General features: G+C 42.0%; 2 protein-coding genes across 3 annotated transcripts; one reads left to right on the top strand and one right to left on the bottom strand.

The window, feature by feature from the left end:
* The first annotated feature begins 89 nt into the window (after nucleotides 1-89).
* stk38b (serine/threonine kinase 38b) lies at nucleotides 90-11,669 on the top strand. Of its 2 annotated transcripts, none has more exons than XM_062546136.1 (14): nucleotides 90-221; nucleotides 1,898-2,034; nucleotides 3,352-3,403; nucleotides 3,606-3,728; nucleotides 3,943-4,026; nucleotides 5,511-5,634; nucleotides 6,606-6,760; nucleotides 7,734-7,836; nucleotides 8,499-8,560; nucleotides 8,951-9,068; nucleotides 9,594-9,717; nucleotides 9,919-10,014; nucleotides 10,291-10,385; nucleotides 11,177-11,669. In XM_062546136.1, exons 2-14 carry the CDS (start codon nucleotides 1,904-1,906, stop codon nucleotides 11,314-11,316), a joined length of 1,407 nt encoding a protein of 468 aa, XP_062402120.1. In that variant the 5' UTR covers nucleotides 90-221; nucleotides 1,898-1,903; the 3' UTR covers nucleotides 11,317-11,669. The 2 variants fall into 2 exon arrangements, with proteins under 2 accessions (XP_062402120.1, XP_062402119.1); XM_062546135.1 differs by lacking the exon at nucleotides 90-221 and adding an exon at nucleotides 597-821.
* A 2,765-nt stretch (nucleotides 11,670-14,434) lies between these two features.
* kctd20 (potassium channel tetramerization domain containing 20) lies at nucleotides 14,435-19,848 on the bottom strand. Its single transcript, XM_062546134.1, has 8 exons — nucleotides 19,727-19,848; nucleotides 18,352-18,405; nucleotides 17,905-18,079; nucleotides 16,783-16,885; nucleotides 16,370-16,490; nucleotides 15,993-16,190; nucleotides 15,577-15,687; nucleotides 14,435-15,092 (listed from the first exon to the last, which is right to left on the bottom strand). Exons 2-8 carry the CDS (start codon nucleotides 18,371-18,373, stop codon nucleotides 14,788-14,790), a joined length of 1,035 nt encoding a protein of 344 aa, XP_062402118.1. The 5' UTR covers nucleotides 18,374-18,405; nucleotides 19,727-19,848; the 3' UTR covers nucleotides 14,435-14,787.
* Between the last annotated feature and the right edge of the window lie 279 nt (nucleotides 19,849-20,127).

Raw genomic sequence — 20,127 nt, 5'->3', positions numbered from 1 at the left:
TATTTGCTGTGGTGTAAACTGTACACGTAGATAATCAAATTAATAATTAGTTGTGAAGAATTACTTTATTTGAACTATGCTGCAGATGATAAACATTATGTTTGTTCACAAATAACGTAACAAGAACACCGGAACAATGTAAAGCCTTTGGATGATGACTTCTAATGATGATTTGGATGATTAATGAAAGAGCAAACTAATTCAACCCACAACAGCAGACAGTGAGTTTAAGTGTTACATTATTCGCCTCTAATTGTTAGTGCTTTCTTTTATTTATCCAGGCCTGATATGCTAATCTAGTAATCTATTTGAATTTGAAAAGGCCCAATTTAATTAGCCTATACATATATAGCCTATTCCTTTAATTGTGAAACAATATAACGATAGTTTTATTCATCGACCATTATGAAGACCATTATAAAGAACATAATTTCACATGGCTAGTTGAATCAAAATTGAACTATATCCCACGATCACAGGTTGAACTTCAGCAGATTGCTTTAATGGGTGGGGAGGGGCGTTTTCAGTAATTCTAGTGGATATCGTCATCACGAAAAAGGGAAGTTGTCTGTTTCTGAAGTTTACAGAGCATTATTTTTTTTGAGGAGATACCAAGATCCGTTATGTAGTTATGAGTGGCATATTGAAGTTAATACAACGGAGTGGTCTTTTTAAGAACCCCGTTGCGTGGTAGTTTGCAGAGTTGCTCTGCGAAGTTGGCAGCAATTCGTTCTTTCGAGTAGCTATTATTTTGCTTAGAACAAAGCATCATACGGAGCTCTTCATCTCGCTGTAAACCCTGACCGACGTTACCAATTCTGGTATGTTTCAAATTCGACTTTATTACTCTTTGTTACGTGGGACTACTTAAAATGGAAACGTAGTTTATTTTCAATAGCTGTGGGTTTAGTAATGCAGTAGTAATATACCTCCACCCCTTATTACAGTCATTGTTTTCTGATTATTTGTTGATAGACAGATTTGTCTGTTCATTTTCAGCAGCCTTAAAACGTTATCTAGTGCCATTTTGCGTCCTGATAATGTTGCTGGCTTTTAGGCATATCTTTACGCCGTAGCTACACTGCCTTTTTCGCAGAAGTTTAGTGGGCATGTGGCGCTTGCTCATCAGTTGAAAAATGCTGCGTGCTGTAGCCTAGGCCTAGTCTGTGATCCTGACTGATGTGTCATTTCCAAAGTTGTCAATGTTTTGTACCTCTAGACTGGTTTTATTATTTTGGTATAGGCTATTACTGAAGTCGCCCATAGTCGATGACTATTTTCAGTGAAACTTGCGGTGTTGGGGATGACATCGTTATAGGTACGGCGTTTGAAAAAAATCAGCGCCATTGTATTTTCCAGACATTTTGCCAATCGTATAGCTGGAAAGATAACATTGACTTCTTATTACAATTTTTCGCTTTGAAATTCCCTGCACTCCCCGAATTTTTGCTCTTAAAGAGTTTCTAAAGTTAGGTATAATTGAATGTCCTTAGCCGAGAATTACAGACCGCAAACCATATGTTCGGATTTCTGGAAACGGCCTCTAAACATTTCGCAGCCGACTGGCACAGTAGCCTATCTTAATGGAATTGTGAGCACATCACCCGTTCAATTTTGTTGAAGTGGACGCAGGGACAGAACACGTCCTTCAGCTGTCACTTACTCTCACACCCACTTGATTTGCTCAGCTGATGTCATTGAAATGTGAAGATAGCCTGCGCATAGATCTGTGTGAATCACACATCTGAGATTAACACAGGCATTTATTTAGTAGAGCGTTCAGATTTCTTTTGGATTCTATGAGGATGACATCTGCCAACTAGGCAAAGTCCTTATCTGTCTGTAAGTTTATGTGTTTCTTTTTCAAATCCTGAACTTGGCTGCTGTTGTTTTACAGAAAACCATGGCAACGAGAGGTCACTCTTCTGGCTCCTCAATGAGTAACCACACAAAAGAGAGAGTGACCATGGCCAAGGTGACCCTGGAAAACTTCTACAGTAACCTGATTGCCCAGCATGAGGAGAGGGAAATGAGGTATAGCCCGCATGAGAGGAAGTTGGGGAATGCAAATAAATACCCTCACGAATTCCACTCACTCTTTCATTGTTTACCCAGGATGGCACTAGTGCATTTTTGGCTGTGCATACATAAACTGTTATCATCCAGACTGCATATTGTATGTCATGTCATAGTCATGTAGCCTAAGTATGTTGCTGGCTGTTGATCAACCAACATCCAGAACAGAATGTAGTTTTTAAAATTATTTAATTGCATTTTGCCGTGCACCATTATTGCAAGTTCTCTTTAACAGCAAAATAATTGAACATTCTTCTGGAATTAAAATACCAGTAGGCTAAATGGAAAGATTTTATTTGAATGGCATTGCAGTGCAGTGTGTTACAAGGTGTATTCCTTATATTGAACGTCACCAGTGTTGCTCCAACATGCAAGGGGCCATTTCTCTCTGACTAGTCTTTGTCTAAAGGCAGAAAGGCAGTTAACCTGTGTATTTCATCTTGTAGTTAAACAGTCCAGATTTGGCTAGATGTTATGCAAAGCAGACAAATGAACAAAAGTACTAAATCACAGATCTTAAAATTATAGTGAAGTGTTTTTTTTGTTGTTGTAGGGCTTCGTGTAAACGACTCCCTCACAAAAAGCGATGAAAAGTTAGCCATTGTTCATTATTTTTTCAGCATAGTCTTTGCCATGATTTCGCAGATGAGGCCACTTACAGTTATACTTCTACTCACTCTTGCACAACTATTATGCAAGACCAGCGAGAGCCCTTTCCCTAGCAACATGAAATGATAGGATGGTATGCATGCGGCCTCTCACAACTCAGCTAGCCTACGTCGAGTCATTTTTTAATCTGTGTCCCAACTCTTAACCACACCATTACTACTAAGTGCTGCTAAGGAGGTGTACAGTAACTTTTTTTTAAATTTATTTATTTTTTTATTTTTTTAAGATATGTTTTTGTTAGACATTTTTCCATTTCCTGCAGTCTTTGCCCAAAGTCACGGCTTATTAGGCACTGGAGGAGGATATCTTATGAGGGACTCAGTTGAGTTTTCCCAGGGTCTCTTGTGTCTGTAGGAAGCTTGGCTACTTCTGCTTCCTTATCCCTTAAAGGAACCATGGCATAGAATACATGCCTGCTTTTAGTTGAGCCAGCCAGGCCTGAAGGGGAAATACCAGACAGCGAATATAGTCTGTGCTGTGGGCTTGCTGGCAGAATGAAGCAAGCCAGAGATGGTTTAATTATGAAAGCAAGCTTCTGCTTTTTTGAGGAGGGGAGGAGGAGGGTGTGTGAAGTGATGAAACTGAATGTCAAATCTGTGTCAACAGGCAGCAGAAGCTGGAGAAGGTCATGGATGAAGAGGGGCTGCCTGAAGAGGAGGTTGGTGGATGCTTGCACAGACACTCACACACACACACACACACACACACACACACACACACACACACACACACACACACACACACACACACACACACACACACACACACAGCAAAACAGAGATAATGTCAACACCTATATGCACAAATGAACATTTCTCATGTACACACACTCAATGTGCAGTTATGTATGTGTGCTACAGAAGCGTATGAGGCGTTCTGAGCATGCTCGGAAGGAGACAGAGTTCCTGCGGCTCAAGAGGACTAGATTGGGTTTGGATGACTTTGAATCCCTCAAAGTGATTGGACGAGGTGCTTTTGGAGAGGTACACACATATTTCCCCCTTGGATGTGTACTTAAGTATTTGAGTGAATGAGTTTGTATAGGTATGGAATGTTGGAGCCGGTATGTAGTGGGAATCAATCTTGGATTGTCAACTTGTATCTACTTGAGTGAGTTGTATGTTTGGTAGAATTTGATACATATGTGTGTTTACATTTAATGCCAACATCTGACTTTCTTTGACCTCTCCCATTAAGGTGCGCCTGGTTCAGAAGAAGGACACGGGTCATGTGTATGCTATGAAAATCCTGCGTAAAGCAGACATGCTGGAAAAGGAACAGGTAGGAGTTGACAGTGCGCTGCCGCCATGACGATATTTGTTGAATGGTTATCGCATGTTTGCCCTGTGTGTTGCCCTCGTCTAGCCCTATTTACACACATTCCTAGAGAGACACATCACTCCAGGTTGCTCGCACAGCAAAAAAATAAAAAGTGTGGATGTACAGCAGTGTTTCCCACACATAGACAAAATTGTGGCGGTGCGCCACAGATTCAGCACCTGCCGCCACATATTGCGTTTCGTTATTCTTTTATTTATTTATTTATTCTTATGTTGAAACGCTATTGAAAAACACGCAGCATTCGTAAAGCTGAATTTCCTTTCCCTGCGCTCCCTCTTATCTCTTTCACTCGCGCATTTATGTCTCTCATACACACACACACGCACAGCCCCTACCCTCCGTGCACACCGCGGCTGTCTGTCTCCATGAAAACCAACGAGATCATCCCTGGAAGCGTGGTAGGTGATCGCACTGATGTACCTGACGCTGCTCGGGTAGAAGCATAAAGTTCTCCCGCAACTTTTGTAGTCTATGCGTGCAACTTAATTACCAAACAGTAGAAGTAAACTCATTCTCCTTGGCCCGCTCTCGTGCGCGCTCAATGGACAGCCGCCCTCCACATGCACATTTAATCCAAATAAAACATTCACAATCGTGGACGCATTGACGCACAGAAGACGACTAGCTAAATTAGGCTACTGTTATATTCGGTTAGCATCATTATAGTAGGCTATGCTGCAGACATTAAAACTCTTGCATTCAAGTTGACTGACCAACAATGTTTGTCAACTCCAAGACTTAAAAGGGCCTGTCCCAAGGAGAAAAAGTATTATCTTACCTTGAAACTTAAACACATGTGGGGAAACTGAACAGTCCAACCAGTAGAGTATGATAAGCTTAGCCTGCTATGTTTACAATATTTTGAGGCTTCAACCAGACAGCTGAATTTAAGAAGTGGAGTTAATGGTAATATGAATAGTAGGCTATAGTAGGCTATAATCTGCATAAAGTTTGCTGTTATGAATATCAGAAATGTCAGTAGCCTATAGGCCTATATAATGTAAATAATTACATAATGTGTGTGTTTCAAATAAAGACAAGCTTCACATCTTGGTAAAAAAATAATTACATTATATGAAAGGAGAGCGGTAAAAAGGATGAAAAAAAAAATGAAAAATATGGGTGCACTTTGACCCCCCCCGTCATGGGGCGACCACCACACATTGCCTTCTAATCTGTGGGAAACACTGTACAGTATATAGATAGATACTGTTTGTATACTTCTGAGCTATGCAGTCAATGTCTTGTATGCAGACACAATGAGTATATTGTTTTAGGAGGGATGATTCAGAGTTGCGTAATTCAAACAAACAAATGGTGTATGATAGTCATCTCATATGCAAATGCAGTTGATCTTAGTTCTGGCCATTCTCAGCATGCCAGGCTCTTTGGTCATGGACTGAGCACTGTCCCTTTGTTGTCAGGTTGGCCATATCCGAGCGGAGAGGGATATTCTGGTGCAGGCTGACAGTCTGTGGGTGGTCAAGATGTTCTACAGCTTCCAGGACAAGCTGAACCTCTACCTTCTAATGGAGTTTCTGCCAGGGGGTGAGTATCTGGCCTGTAGCAGCTGTAACTGGTCCAGAGTAGTACAGTGGCAGTTTGCTTGTAGTGGGGCAGTGGGAGTATAATAGCTAGGGAGCTGGGGTAGCAGAAAGGTTGAGGGTTGAATGAATTACCTGGCTGCCACTGTTGTGTTGTAGAGGAAGGCGCTTAACCCAGAGTTGCTTTGAGGAAACTGGCTCTTGTAAGAATTGACGTATGTAAGTCTCTTTAGATAGAAGCATCAGAAAAATGAATATGTTAGTAGGTAGGTAACTTTATCTACCTTGTATGTGAATTGATGGCTCTTTTGTGTGGGTTAGGAACTGACATTTTTAATACGTCTGTGTATCTTGGGTGATTGGAATTTTGACACGAATGTGTCCTCCCTGTTGGTCTGGATCTGTTGAATGATTTCAGCTTTTTAATGGGAAGTTTTAGCATTTGACTCAGCTGGGAAAAGCTGAGAAAGTTTGTTTATGGAAATGAGCCTGGCTGGCTTGATTCACTGTCTTTAAATGTTAGGTTGTATGATCAAATTAAAATGCTTATAAACAGTGACTTCATCTTATAAACAGCTTATAAATAGTGACTTCATTTTCTAGATATTTAGATGAACGGGAGGGCAGTGGTCAAGTGAAAAATGAATAAAGCTGCTTGTGAGAATACAAAATAATATTTGTGACTTTGAACGCAAAGTGTCTTTAATGAAGTACATTGTGGGGTAGTCAGTGCACCCAGCCATAGATCTCTTCCTAGGAGTCATGGCATAGGGGCCGGGAATGGCCGTATGTCTATCATTTGAGAAATTGGACACGCACGTAAGCCAAGCATGATGCCACACTTTAAGAGCCAAAGGATTTGGGTGTGGAACAAGTAGGGACATTGTGACCGGCTCAGAGTTTGCATAGTTTTGGAAATGGTCAAATGATTAGCAGTTTGGCCTCCCTTCCTTTCCCTTCCTTTCACCACCACAGGGGACATGATGACACTGCTGATGAAAAAGGACACCCTGACGGAGGAGGAAACGCAGTTCTATGTGGCGGAGACTGTGCTGGCCATCGACTCCATCCACCAGCTTGGCTTCATTCACAGGGACATCAAACCAGACAACCTGCTGCTGGACTCAAAGGTCTGTGTGTGTGGGTGTATGGGTGTTTGTTTGTGTGTTTGTTTGTTTGCATATATGCTAGCTGGTGATATATTTTCCAATACAAGGGGGGGGGGGTCATCCCCAGTACTAGGCCATGACGTTGTCGCCCACGCACAGTAGACAGACAGATCAGTTCAAAGTCTCAAATTAACTCTGAGATGCTAAGTATGACTACATGCTCGCTTCTCAGTGGATTCTGAGTAGAGAAGATGAAATCATGATTTTCACATCCTCCTTGGGGAAGTCATCTTTCACAACCTTACCCTATTTGTCCATACACTTCCTAGATAAAAGGCGAAGCTTTCGGTCATCTAGCATGACTGAGGGGTATTTTGTTAGAAGTTTTACATACTTCCTTAGAAAGTAGCTCTTGGGTTTTGTATATGTATTTGTTAAAAGATGTGTGTGATTCTTTATCTATCTAATGTAGCAGCTGCATGAATGTAGGACTGTACGAAAATATTGAATATCGCAGTACTTTATTTGAAAACACTTTATTGATTTTCAAAAACATAATATCATTTTTTTATATATATATATAGTTTACATGCAAGCATTTGTTTTATTTGCTTAATATATAAGCATTGACATTGGCAGAACTTTACTGTACAGTGTATTTAATTGTTTGCCAAAGCAAACTTTTTTTTACTCACATTTGGCATACATGGTGGTATCTTCTTTAATTTTAGAAAAATTTATATAATAGACTTAACAATCACATTATATTGCCTTTCGCACGGTATTGAAATATTTTACAATATATTGAATCATAACCCATGAATCGTAACCCTTGTATCGTGATGTATCGTATCGTCAGATTCTTGCCAATTAAATACACAGCCCTAATGGCAGGGAATTATTTTTGACTTCCCCTGTTACGATGACTTCAATTCTCCCACCACTGAATCACAAACTGTTTATTTTAGTGCTGCTTGTGTATATCCTGTTATAGGGCCACGTCAAGCTGTCAGACTTTGGCCTATGCACAGGACTCAAGAAGGCCCATCGCACAGAATTCTACAGGAATCTCAACCATAGTCTGTCCAATGACTTCAGTATGTGTCAAAATCTCCGTCTTCATCCTTCTTTCCCTCTGTAATAATATAAAATGTACATTTATCAAAGGGCTGGTTTCAGCAAAAGAATCGAAGACTAGTCTTTTTTAGCTAGATGAACAACCTGGTTTAAGTCATTATTATTTAGCTGAAGTGTAAGATAAGTCAATGTTACACCTGCATTTATGCTTACTATATGTGGCAGTGCAACATCTACTGTATAGTATGAAACTATGAAGACATTCTTTAAAAGAGAAATCCGGTGATTTTTCATATATTGTAGATCTCCATTTATTTAGGTCACTGAGTACTGTCGGTACTGTCAGTACAGCTACACTGTTAAACTCTGGAGGCAGGTCCGTGAGCCGTCATGTTCATGCCTCCAGAGTGTAGCACTGTAGCTGCCTGGCTGCTTTAGTTGTTGGGACTAGCAACTCGAGCTAGGTAAAACCAATTGTGTTTTTTTTTTTTTTTTGTACCGACAGTACTCTGTGACTTTGACGAATGAAGATCTATGTGAAAAGTTGCCAGATTTCTCCTTTAACATGTGGCTGGAATGTGCTAATAATAGCACATGAGATAATTTTATATCATACTGTATAAAGCAATGAGAAAGCTGTTTAGTCACTGGGCATTTTGTGGCGTCTGCTTTTCCTCAATAGCTTCTCAGAACATGAACTCCAAGAGGAAGGCTGAGACCTGGAAGAGGAATCGTCGGCAGCTGGTAAGTTGGAGCGGGGTGACTCAGTTTAACCAGCCTTTGGTTCCCATGCTGTTACACCCACTCCGTCTGGAGTCTTAAGCACTCTCTTGAGTTCCCCGGCACACCGAAAGGGAAGGTTTTGTTTTTAGCGACTTAATGTCACAACACTTGTGTTGCCAGACACATGACGTATACATAACAAAGGAAAGAAATATTTCTTCATACATGTGTCTCAAGTACAGAAACACGAACCCATTTTCTTGACTTGAAATTCATACTCATGAACATACTTGGTTCCAGGGCTTCTATGTGATGTTACTGTATACTTATACATATTCAAAGTCCTGCTGCCGTTATGTGAATGATGTCTGAGTTATGTTCCTGCTCAGTCTTTCTTCTCTGTCCCACTAGGCCTTCTCCACAGTGGGCACCCCCGACTACATCGCTCCCGAGGTCTTCATGCAGACAGGCTACAACAAGCTCTGTGATTGGTGGAGCCTCGGAGTCATCATGTACGAGATGCTCATCGGTAAGATCACAATTCAATTCAGACATTTCTTTCTTTCATATGTCTTTTTTTATTGACTTTTTCATCACAATGCAAAACATACAATTCATTAAGAGTTCAACACAATCTTCCAGCCCACAGCCCACAAACCCCCATCCCTACCCCTCCCACATTCTCATACAGACAAGGGAGAAAAGAAAGGAGATTCAGACATTTCAATTTGACATTATCATACTCATACTCATACTCATACTCATACTTTTTTTTTAAATCAAAGTGGGCTAACGGCAATGCAGCAATAAAGTATTGTAGTACAGAGCAGCTTGTACTCCCTTGCTGAACCCATAACTAGCAGTCCTGGAGCCGCCAGGGCGTTGTTTTGATGTGGAGCTGGCACAAGCGGTGTTCATTAGTCTCCATGGGTCAGTGGCATCGCCTGGACGAACACCCCTGGCCATGTGTGCTTGTACTGTACTCCTCCCAAATCCGCTTGATGAAATGGCTGGCTTTTGTTTGGCTGTGTTGTCACGGCGACCCTCTCCGCAGGCTACCCTCCGTTCTGCTCGGAGACGCCGCAGGAGACCTACAAGAAGGTGATGAACTGGAAGGAGACGCTGGTGTTCCCTCCTGAGGTGCCCATCTCCGAGAGGGCCAAGGCCCTCATTCTCAGGTTGGCTACGCCCCCCCCCCCTCATCTCTCTCATCTCTTGCCAGACTAATGCAGTTGGACACAATGATTAATGCCATTTATAAAATCCGTAAAGAGAACCAAGGCTGACTGGTTGTCCAAGAGACTTTCCAGGATTTTTTCAGACGAAAATCTGGAAATGCAGCTTAGAATACAACAGTTTATGAGCATCGTGTTTTACAGATTCTGCTGTGAGTGGGAACATCGCATTGGTGCCACTGGTGTGGAGGAGATTAAGAGGAACCCTTTCTTTGAGGGCGTGGATTATGACCACATCAGGTACAGCAAAGCCATTTCACTCTTTTCGTCTTCACTGTCACTGCCAGATGAATATACCATGACTGATACTGAGTCATGGCACAGTTTAAATACTGTACCACCAAGCATCACTCAAACTCTGGCCATTACTTCATGGAAAGTTAGTGGCAATATTCGTCAGTTGTCTAGTCTATCTGCCGTCACTTGTATTCCATCTTGGCAATTTGTTAATGTTAGTTTACCTTCTAGTGGTTTCAATCTTGTGTGATGATTTTGTGATGTCCTGTGTTTATTTAGGGAGAGACCAGCTGCCATTCCAATCGAGATCAAGAGCATTGATGACACATCCAACTTCGATGAATTCCCAGAGTCTGACATTCTGCAACCTGCAGGTAAGAAACTAGCCTGACAACAGCACAGCCTCATCATGTCTCCAGTCTCATGCTGACTTTAAGCTCACTTTAGACCAAATCTCTGCTAGCACCGTGGAATTGGATAATCAGTGGCAACATGGAATATGTCTGCAAGGCTCTTTTTTGCTCTGGTCACGAGTGAAAAAGCATCATAAAGGAAATGGTAGGGGAATGTTGCTGATTGTAGTAGTGTTGCTGGTGGCAACAGTAGCCCTGTCGGCACGGAAGAGCAAAAAAAGACTCAAGCATAAAAGTGCCACTTTGTGCACATGTGACCACCGCTGAGCTACTTGGCAGCTGGTTTAAAGAGCCGTGTTGTTTCATTTAAATGGCACCAGTATGGGGACTAAAGCAGTGTTTGGACAATTGTCCAAGCAGCTATGTATAAAATGTCTTCGTATTTAATGCCTGTATGTTATTTGTTGTCATGTCAATGTCATGAAACAGACATTGGTAGGAACAAAGAGGGTACAACTATTGTGAAACTGCAGCCAGTTCATTTGTAATGTTTCACGTCTTGTCCATACATTGATGTGGTGGTGTACTGTACAGTGCATGCTGTATTGTGCTATTATCACCATTATAACCACTTAATGTAAATAATTTTATTGTGCAGTATCATTTGAAACTACTGTAAGCACACCTTAAACCTACTATCAAATATGTATATTTCTGCACATTTTAATTTAAGTGTTTTCATAATGCTTTGAGTAAGAATATTTATTCTTTGCTGACAAACATGAGAGTGACCCTGATCCGTTTCCTTTCAGCTCCTGTCGTTGCGAGCAACCACTCTGAGGCCGACTACAAGAACAAGGACTGGGTCTTCATCAACTACACCTACAAGCGCTTTGAGGGCCTCACCGCCCGTGGAGCCATCCCCTCGTACATGAAGGGAGGGAAAAGATAAAGGAAGCACATCCTCTCCTTCTCTCCATGGACCATTCCTGTCCTGGATCCTTTCCTTCTTCTTCCGTTATCCTATCTCTCTTAACTCCACCCATGGCTTGTCAACACTCCTCTCTCGCGCTCCTTCAGTCCGCTCTGTGGATTACGCTTGCGGATGCCTTGGCCAGTCGCGCTGTGGCTGAAGTCAGGGGGATATGTATGGATTCAATTGATTCACTTGTGTGAGTGTTACACGCGGTCTCTCACTCAGCCTGTCCACTTTCCTCGAAGCCTTAGGACCAATGGGGATGCATGGAGAACACAACAATGAACAATGGCTGGCACTGTCTGCCACAACTGTTTAGTTTCTCTCCTCCTGCCTTTTTTTTTTTAGGCAGGAGTGGGGTGGGGTGGGTGTGGGGGGGTTGTAAGAGTTTCCATTTGCACTGTGTGTCCCAAATGGTCTCCTTACATTACTGCGTTTGTGTGCGTGCTGAATCTCCACGTGTGCCCTCACCTCCCGTATTGCCACTATGTGACTGAATCCTCAAAAGGGTGCTGCTTATGCCTGTCTGTGTGTGTCTGTGTGTGTGTGTGTGTGTGTGTGTGTGTGTGTGTGTGTGTGTGTGTAGAGGCGCTTGTTGTGAACTGGGTTGCTGCACTGAACTGTACTCCACCCTGACGAGGCTGGTTTCGGAGCCCCACCACAGGAAGCCACAGACAGACCTGGCAGAGAACAAGCTCCACTCATAATCCAGCTCTTCTGCTGCTGTTGCTCGTGCAGCTTTTTTCCCCCCTTCTTATCCGGGTTGATGAGATCACCCGCGACTGCCAAAAATGGAAAGAACCACCCCCTTTTCCAGGAATAATTAGTATATGCCTTGTGGAGTCACTCAGTGCCAGAGTAGTGAATCAAGTATGCCTTTTATCCATTGACTTTGTTTATTTTGGTAAAACTGTACTACCATGAGGTAGTACTGGTAATTGTTCTTTCTACTTGTGAAATATTCCTTTAAGCTGAAGCAATGCAACCTTTTTGATAATTGCTGGATTTTCCCAAAGAACAGTTATTGCTGTAGTTTTATATTTTTATATTATCATGCTGGTAGTTTGATAGTTTGAGTGGTTGACAATTCATAGCTGATGCAGATCTTTTGATAAAAATAATATATATTTTTGAATCAAACTTTTTTTTCCCTTATTTGCCTTTTAACTGTTATATTATCATGTCCTGTCTTGCCAAAGAGACCCCCTTGCTTTACGTATGCAAAATGTATAAGGGCCTCTTTGGGTATTCCTCTTTGATATGATTTTGTCAGTCATTTCATTTGTTATTGTTTTTTAAACATAGGAGAGGAACTACATTTCTACTTGTGAAATTGTTGAACACTATTCAGGACGAAACATCAGGGAAATATGGAGAACGTATTTAAGGGGATTCATATATTCTCAAACTAGTTCTGTGTTGGATTCTTGATCTTTCCTGAAGTTTTGACTTCATCTTACCGTTTTAAAAGGCACTTTCAACATTTTGTAGCTGAAGTATTTATGAACATTATACAATATTATCTGTGCTTTGTGTATCTCTTTTTGCTTATTACATGGGCCGCTGAATGATATTGGATTATGGATTGTGGTCCGTGGGGATGTCATCCTTTCACTTGACTTTGGTGTTTAGTTATCCATGGCCTCTTTCTTGCCTTTACGAAAGCACCACTAGGTGGAGCGGTACTTGTCACAGATAGCAGTGATCTGTGATCACCTTTGTGGCCCACACATCATCTGTGTGAATCCTTTCACAGACTGATGTGCATTTTGTGTTGAGGTTATTTCTATGGTTCTAGATTTGAAAGCACTTCAGATGAAAAAGTGATGGCATTGTGTATCTGTGTTATTTTTAAGCACACCGTATTTATATTTTTGAGATGTGGAATATCATCACCAGTGTTCTGCTTTCACATATTAATTTCATCTCTGTGTTTGTGTTTGGGGTGTGACATTTCTCTGACCTTCTCAGTGAAGGTCATGGATTTAAGAGCTCTTCATGATTCCCAGCCAACTGGACCTCAGTCTTTAGCTACGGCCTCTAGTTCATAAGAATTGGGATTCCTTTTTGCCATCTATTATATTCTAAACTAAAGGCTTAATCACAGCGCAAGCATGGCGTGTGTATTCTGTCTGTGTTCCGTGGCTGCTGCGTTGCATTTTATATGTACATTCATACCAGAAATGTCTCGGATACGTCGCTGCTGCAGACAGTCTGCCCATTAAAAACATCTCCTCACTGTCTGTTTTGAATGGAAAAGCTTCCAACATACTCATCATGTGTTGCGTGAAAAATAGGCGCCGGTCTATTTCTAGCATGCACACGTTTTCACCGGAGACATTTGTCACGCAGGCAGTGTGCACACTCTAACCTGTTAACATGGGCGCTGAAATGCAAACGGAAAGGTAACACAGCTGACATGCAGTTGCTACGCTTGCGGTCTGAATAGGCCCTAAGTGAAACAGTTTCGAAACATCATTTAAGCATTCCGAATGTGTGTGTGTATATGTGCATGATATGGATTGACCTGAGGCTGGTAGCTGAAATACTTTTTACCTTTGTGTGAGTGTACAAGCTATACACCAAAAGCATCTTAACAGTGTTTTGCTAGATTGAGTTTGCATGATATATGAATAGTTGGGTAGGTTTCAAAGTGTGAACCTACAGTAAGTGTACATTTCTAAGCCCTTGATCGATCTGGTTAGATCAATTCCACGTTGAGCAATGCATAATACAGAGTTCAATAAAACTATTTTTCACCATAATTCTATATATTTTTTTTATTTCCTTTTCCTTTTATCTGTAAGTGTGTAAGCAATGACCAGAGACTATAATAATTATTTGGTAAGATAGTCTCATATTGTGATTTTATTGCAGCCAATTGTCAGATGCAGATGTTTTTTTTCTTTTACACTGAAATTCCTTGTCACATCAATTTAATTCATATTGACAGTCTATTCCCCTTGAATTGAATACAAAATAGCTTTACAAAAACTCACATAAATGTCAATCTATTAAAAAAAAATGTAGAGTTCACTGAAGAAGACTTGTAAAAATGCAGAAATTTGCATAAAGGACATATTTTGGTCTGGACTATTCTTCCCTCATGAGCTCAGGCTTGACACTAGGGGGCGCTCAGAAGAAAAAGTGGCCGAAGCACCAAGACGTCACATCCCCCCACTTCTTAAGTCTCATCTAAAGTAGTTTTTTTTTTTACGATGAGTCTCTTAACTCGTAAAACGTCCGCATGAACTGCATGTCGATGACCTTTTCATATGGTGAAAATGAAATTTCATACATCCATTAATGTCACTTCAAAATGCTTCATCTGTGCATACACATACTATCAAGTAACGATGACTGTGGAATACAGTTTCCTCCTTTAAAAAAGCACAGACACACACACACACACACACACACACACACACACACACACACATGTCCTCTTCAAACATCTCGGCTCTCATTGCTGGGCATGAACACAGCCGTGGGCTGAGGAGAGGGTCCGTTCAGACGGTCCAGTTCGTCCACCTGTGGAGTGGGCGTGGCTCCGGGGCGCGTCGGGCCCTCGCCCATGGCGGCCATGAGGTTGGGCACGCTCTTGCTGCGCACGCACTGGAAGTCCACGTGGCGGCTCTTGCCCTCCTCCTTCTCCCAGGACATGTGGATGAACGGCCGCTGCACGTAGTTGTAGATGACCTCTGACCTGCCGCCTGGACGCCGCTTCACCTTCTCCTTGCATGTGGGGTACCCTGGGATATTGGAGAGTCAAACGCAAAATGTGAACAATTTAAGATCTAATGAGGCAATTTAAGAACAAATCAAACTGCATTTGTCCCTTTATAGTTCTAGTTACAGTTCTAATTTCACTTGAAAATGGTACTGGGCTCTGCTCTTCCTCTTCCTCCGTATTACAAAATTGCAAATAAAGGTTTCAACATATAGTATGAGAAATTCTTGGTTGCACACACAAAGCACATATTTAACTGAAACTGAAATAGTTTTCCAACACCTATCACCATACTGTAATTTCCTAACTATTAGCCGCGGCTTATCCATTGATTTAGCAAAATTTCTTCAGGTTAATGCACAGGGGCAGTTAATATTGTATATGGTTTTGTTTCTTTTAACATGCATAAAACACTGTCCTGCGGCTTATACACAATGCGGCTAACGCAGAGGACATTACTGCATGCTGTTCTGCTGCCCCCAGTGCTGCTGCTGTGTCATCCTCACCTTCGATGCCGATGCGTATGTTCTTCAGTCCTCGCTCCTTCAGTAGGGCTTTGGCCACGTCTCTGTTCTCGATGTACTTGAAGAAGCGGTACAGTTTGGTGCTGTATATGACTGCAAGCAACAAGCAGAGACACAAGGTTAATGTGGTGGTGATTTCTGGGAAAATGCGCATAACATCACATACGGTAACACTCCGCCCTATTTTGCCATGCTAAAAATAGAATCACAGATTTCCATGTGGGCATCAAACTGTGTAACATCATTTCAACTTTGCTATAGATACACCTTTCCTATGAGTGGACTATATGATCATTCATTTGTGTGTAACATCTTACTTTTGACTGTCTCCAAAATGACTACTGTGCTACGTTTACCAGGCAAAGTGTCCATTAAATTGGGCACCAACTGATGCTTACTCTGAGAGTACTCCTCGCCCATGGGTGGCGGGTTGTCATGGTCCCAGTCCACAGTGTCGTCGTCTAAGAGCACCACGATGTGGCACTCTCTCTCCCCCTCCTGCGCACTGGACACCATGGCTGGAACCACCAGCTCCTCCAGGTAGCTCTCAAACTGCCTACGGGCACCGTCATTGGACAGCTCATGGAGAAGAGCACCTAAAAGCAGCCAATGACAGCGGGTGTAAGACCGATTGACCATTCCGGACGCAGCAATACAACCATCACCAGTGTAAAGCCAAGGTGTACAAGCAACTCACATTATCACAGAAACTCATACAATACAATTCGCTTTAAGCGGTTCACTTGGGTTCAAAATGATCAGATTTGAGACTCACTGAGGTCGCGACATCTCACAGTGTTGTAGTCGAAGTTGATGCAGAGGTAGTCACAGGCCTCCCGCAGCTCTGCCACAGACACCCCCTCTGGACACTGCAGGATGCCCCCCCGGTAGTAGTCCTGTCCGAGCAGCAAACAAACAAACAAATAACTTAACAACAATAAACACTGTCTTCATGGGTTTCATCAGGTCCCCTTCCACAGGTGTATAAAATCAAGCACCTAGATTATGAATGCAGACTGCAAGGTGTTTGATCAACCCACCTGTGGAAAGGGAACTGATGAAACCCATGAATATACTGATTATACCAGCTATGGTGCATTAATCAGCTAAGTGAGATATGATGATGATATTTTATATAGTATATTATAACAAAAGATCACTTATATTGAAATAGTCAGAGACACCTACCAGGATTACATGGAAAATGCTTGCATTAATGCCCTCTACCATCTCATATTCTCCCTTCGCATTAGGTCGAGTGAAGTTATGCTGACGGGCAGGACCAAACATCCTGCAAATAGCAATCAGAACATTCAGTTTATGGGAGATCATGGCAGAAACAAGACATAAGTGTTCTCCTTTGACATGTCGCTCTCCTCAAAACCAGACTGAACAAAGAATGCTAAAAAAACAATACTTCTATTAAGCACACAAAAGGGGTATTGGTGAGCACTTAACCTGTGCATTCAGTTCACAGGCAACCACTCTGGTGGATATCCTTGCAGTCAGCATGCAAGTTGCATTTGCTCTCAAAACTTGTGGCATTAGTGGCATGGCGTTGTGTGATAAAACTGCACATTGTGCATGTGGCCTTTTATTTTGATCAGTCCAAGGGACATCTGTGCAATAATCATACTCTTTAATCAGCATCTTTCCATATGCCAGGTAAAAGGATTATCTTGGTGAAGATGAACACCAATTGTTACATTTTACAACATTTTACAACAAACAAGCCTTTTGGTGTGTAAGGAAAAAATATCACAAATTTGACTTTAATTCGTGAAAAATGGGAGTACCATTTACGTCTTTATAATCTGTTGAAGTATGGAGCGTTCCTTTAAGATCAATCTTTAGGCTGGCCACCACAAGAATATTCGTAAGGAAACTTGAGTGCTTCCACCAGAGTAAATAACTCTTCAGCTAGTAACTTCTCAGTTCTGATCATTTGTTCCATCATTATGGGTTTATTTGCCCATTCATCTATTTGTATGGTGGAACAAATGAGGAACAATAGCACATTTGTTTGTATCAAACTTGTGTCAAAAACTAATATCTTCCATATATGGAGATAAGAAATCAGTCATCTGACAAAAATGCCCTTGTTGCCTATTAAGAAGTGTAATAAATTCCATGAGGAAAATGTTTCTTGCCAATAAAATCTACAACAAAAGTTCAAAATGAAAGTAAAATTGCTGTATGCCAAACTTATGAACAGAGACATAGTGATATGAATATCAGTGTAGATATAAGGGAAAAATAACAACACCGACAACAAATTTGGACAAAGAATTTGTGGTGTCTGGCTTTTACCTTCCTAGCATGGTGTCCGGGTGGGCAGTGAATAAAGCTGGATCCACAACAAAGTGGGTGCCGTCCACCACGAGAGTGACCCGCTCATGGTGCAGGACGGAATGTCGAGAGGACTCTATACCTATCCTGGCCTCCATCTGAGCAGGGAACTCTGAACCCTCAGACAGTCTCCTGCCTGTGGATGGATTAGAAGGAACATAACTATCAACAGTGGAATTCTGTCATTAAAATGAGAGTGGCTGTTCACATTACTGTTCTCTTGTCAATCTGGTTGAAAATTTGGTGAGTTCACATGATCACTGAGACATTAACAGAGAAAAGTATGGATTCAGTGTGTATGCATATACTGTACAGTACTAACATATAATCAAATCAATAATTACAATGATAAGTCAATTGATCAATCGTCCCTGCCTTCTGTCAGACAGTAGCCATAATGAAACTCACCAAATGATCTCCCGTCTGCCATAGTCACCACTCGTCCCCTCCTACGGCCCTTGCCTACAGTACAGCACACAGCAAGCCAGAAACAGTAGGAAGAGTGAGGATGCTGAAGAGCAAGGGGGAAGGACCATCCCTGCCTCTTTGCACTAGCGTGGCTACAGAGCAGCCTTCCTTGGTGAAATCCTCGGGATTGGGTGCACACTGATGCCTGTGTTTGCTCCAACCATCTGATTTAATTTTGGTCAGCTGCCCCATGGGTGTCCTGGCTTGTGAGCAGTCACCTACGGTGCCCTACATACCGGACGTCGCATGCTATGCTCGACTCAGTGCTCTCACAGCACCACCTGTAGGCCAGCAGCAGCAACAGCAACAGCAGCATCTCCTCCACACAGGAGTCCACTGAGCCTATTATAAGGCCTGGTCACAGCTGCTTTGTGCAACATGTGCAGTAAACTTAAGCTGTGAGGTCAGGATTATGCTGTGTGAGTAATGGGACCTCCCATCCAAGAAAATAGGCTCATACAGTCAGTTTGTGTCACTGTCAATCCCACCCCTACAATCCAAGTTGCATGGTGGTGGGGGTATCGAAGGCTTGGTGTAGTAGAGTGGTTACAGGCACATCACACCTATAGCCTATTTAGGTCAGGTACAGGACAAAGTATGCTAGGCTATAAGGTAAAACCAAAAGAGAATGCCCTGCTTCTTTCCCTTTTAATTAAAACTCTGAGAGCTACTCCAGGGTGTGGACATTCTCAAAGGCTTGACCTTAATTTTGCTGTACAGTCCTGTGTGTTTGATCAAAGACCTATCACATCAGCATGGGGGGGGGGCTTTAGGAGTCACAGCTTAGTCAGACTGACACAGAAAATACATGGTATATCTATGTGATATGAATCTCAATATTTCAAGTTGGCTGTTCCTTTTTATGTTTGTGATTTGCAGGCATTCTTTCAGTAGACATAATCACTATTTGAGAATGCTGCAATACAATAGCTTAATCAAACAATACAGTCTACAGATGTACTGATATATTAGGTTAGTTACACATTTTCAAATGTAAGTGATGTCAAAATATATCCTGCCTTAAGTTACTGAAAATGAACCAGAAAAATATTCGTATTGTCAGCTAGCTACAAAATAACAATTCTTCAATTAGAAAAAGTCATCCTCTCTCTACACATTCATTTACAATTAGGATATATTTTTACACTACCTTACTTAGCCTATTTCTTGTTTCTTTTAAGTCTACATTGTCCCGAAACTGGATATTCAGAATTTGAACCAGACAACACAAACTAGCCAGCGACACAAATCTGTCAATAGATAGCCTACAAAGACCTTCACAGGTTTGTTCATTAAATAACACAAATCAACTTACCTTAGCATCTACAGAGAAATAATGATGAGCAACAACCTGAGAAAACGAGACCCTAGTCACGCAAGCAAGCAACAGGACTGGGAAGCATTCCCGCAGGTGGACATGGTGGAAACGGTAGCACGCCCTGGTTGTGTGAGGGCACGGCGGCTCCAGAAGGTACCAGCGGATCAAGCGGCTATAATCCAATTAGCCGTAGACTGCAGGAAACAATGTAACTGACGGGTGGAGGAAACTCCCCCTGCAGGCCCGGGTCTAGCGTGTGCGGGCATAGGCAACAGGATCACTCCGCCTCAGAGGGACCCATGTGGAGACGGTGGGAGACATACTTTGGTCCTAAAGCCAGAATCTGGTGTAGAAGTGCGGATCATGTGTGGCAAGTGTAGCTGGTGACTGTTCAGCAT

The sequence above is a fragment of the Sardina pilchardus genome, chromosome 9 (genome assembly GCF_963854185.1).
Source record: "Sardina pilchardus chromosome 9, fSarPil1.1, whole genome shotgun sequence".
Lineage (NCBI taxonomy): Eukaryota > Metazoa > Chordata > Actinopteri > Clupeiformes > Clupeidae > Sardina > Sardina pilchardus.
This window is presented reverse-complemented; position numbering and strand designations above follow the sequence as displayed.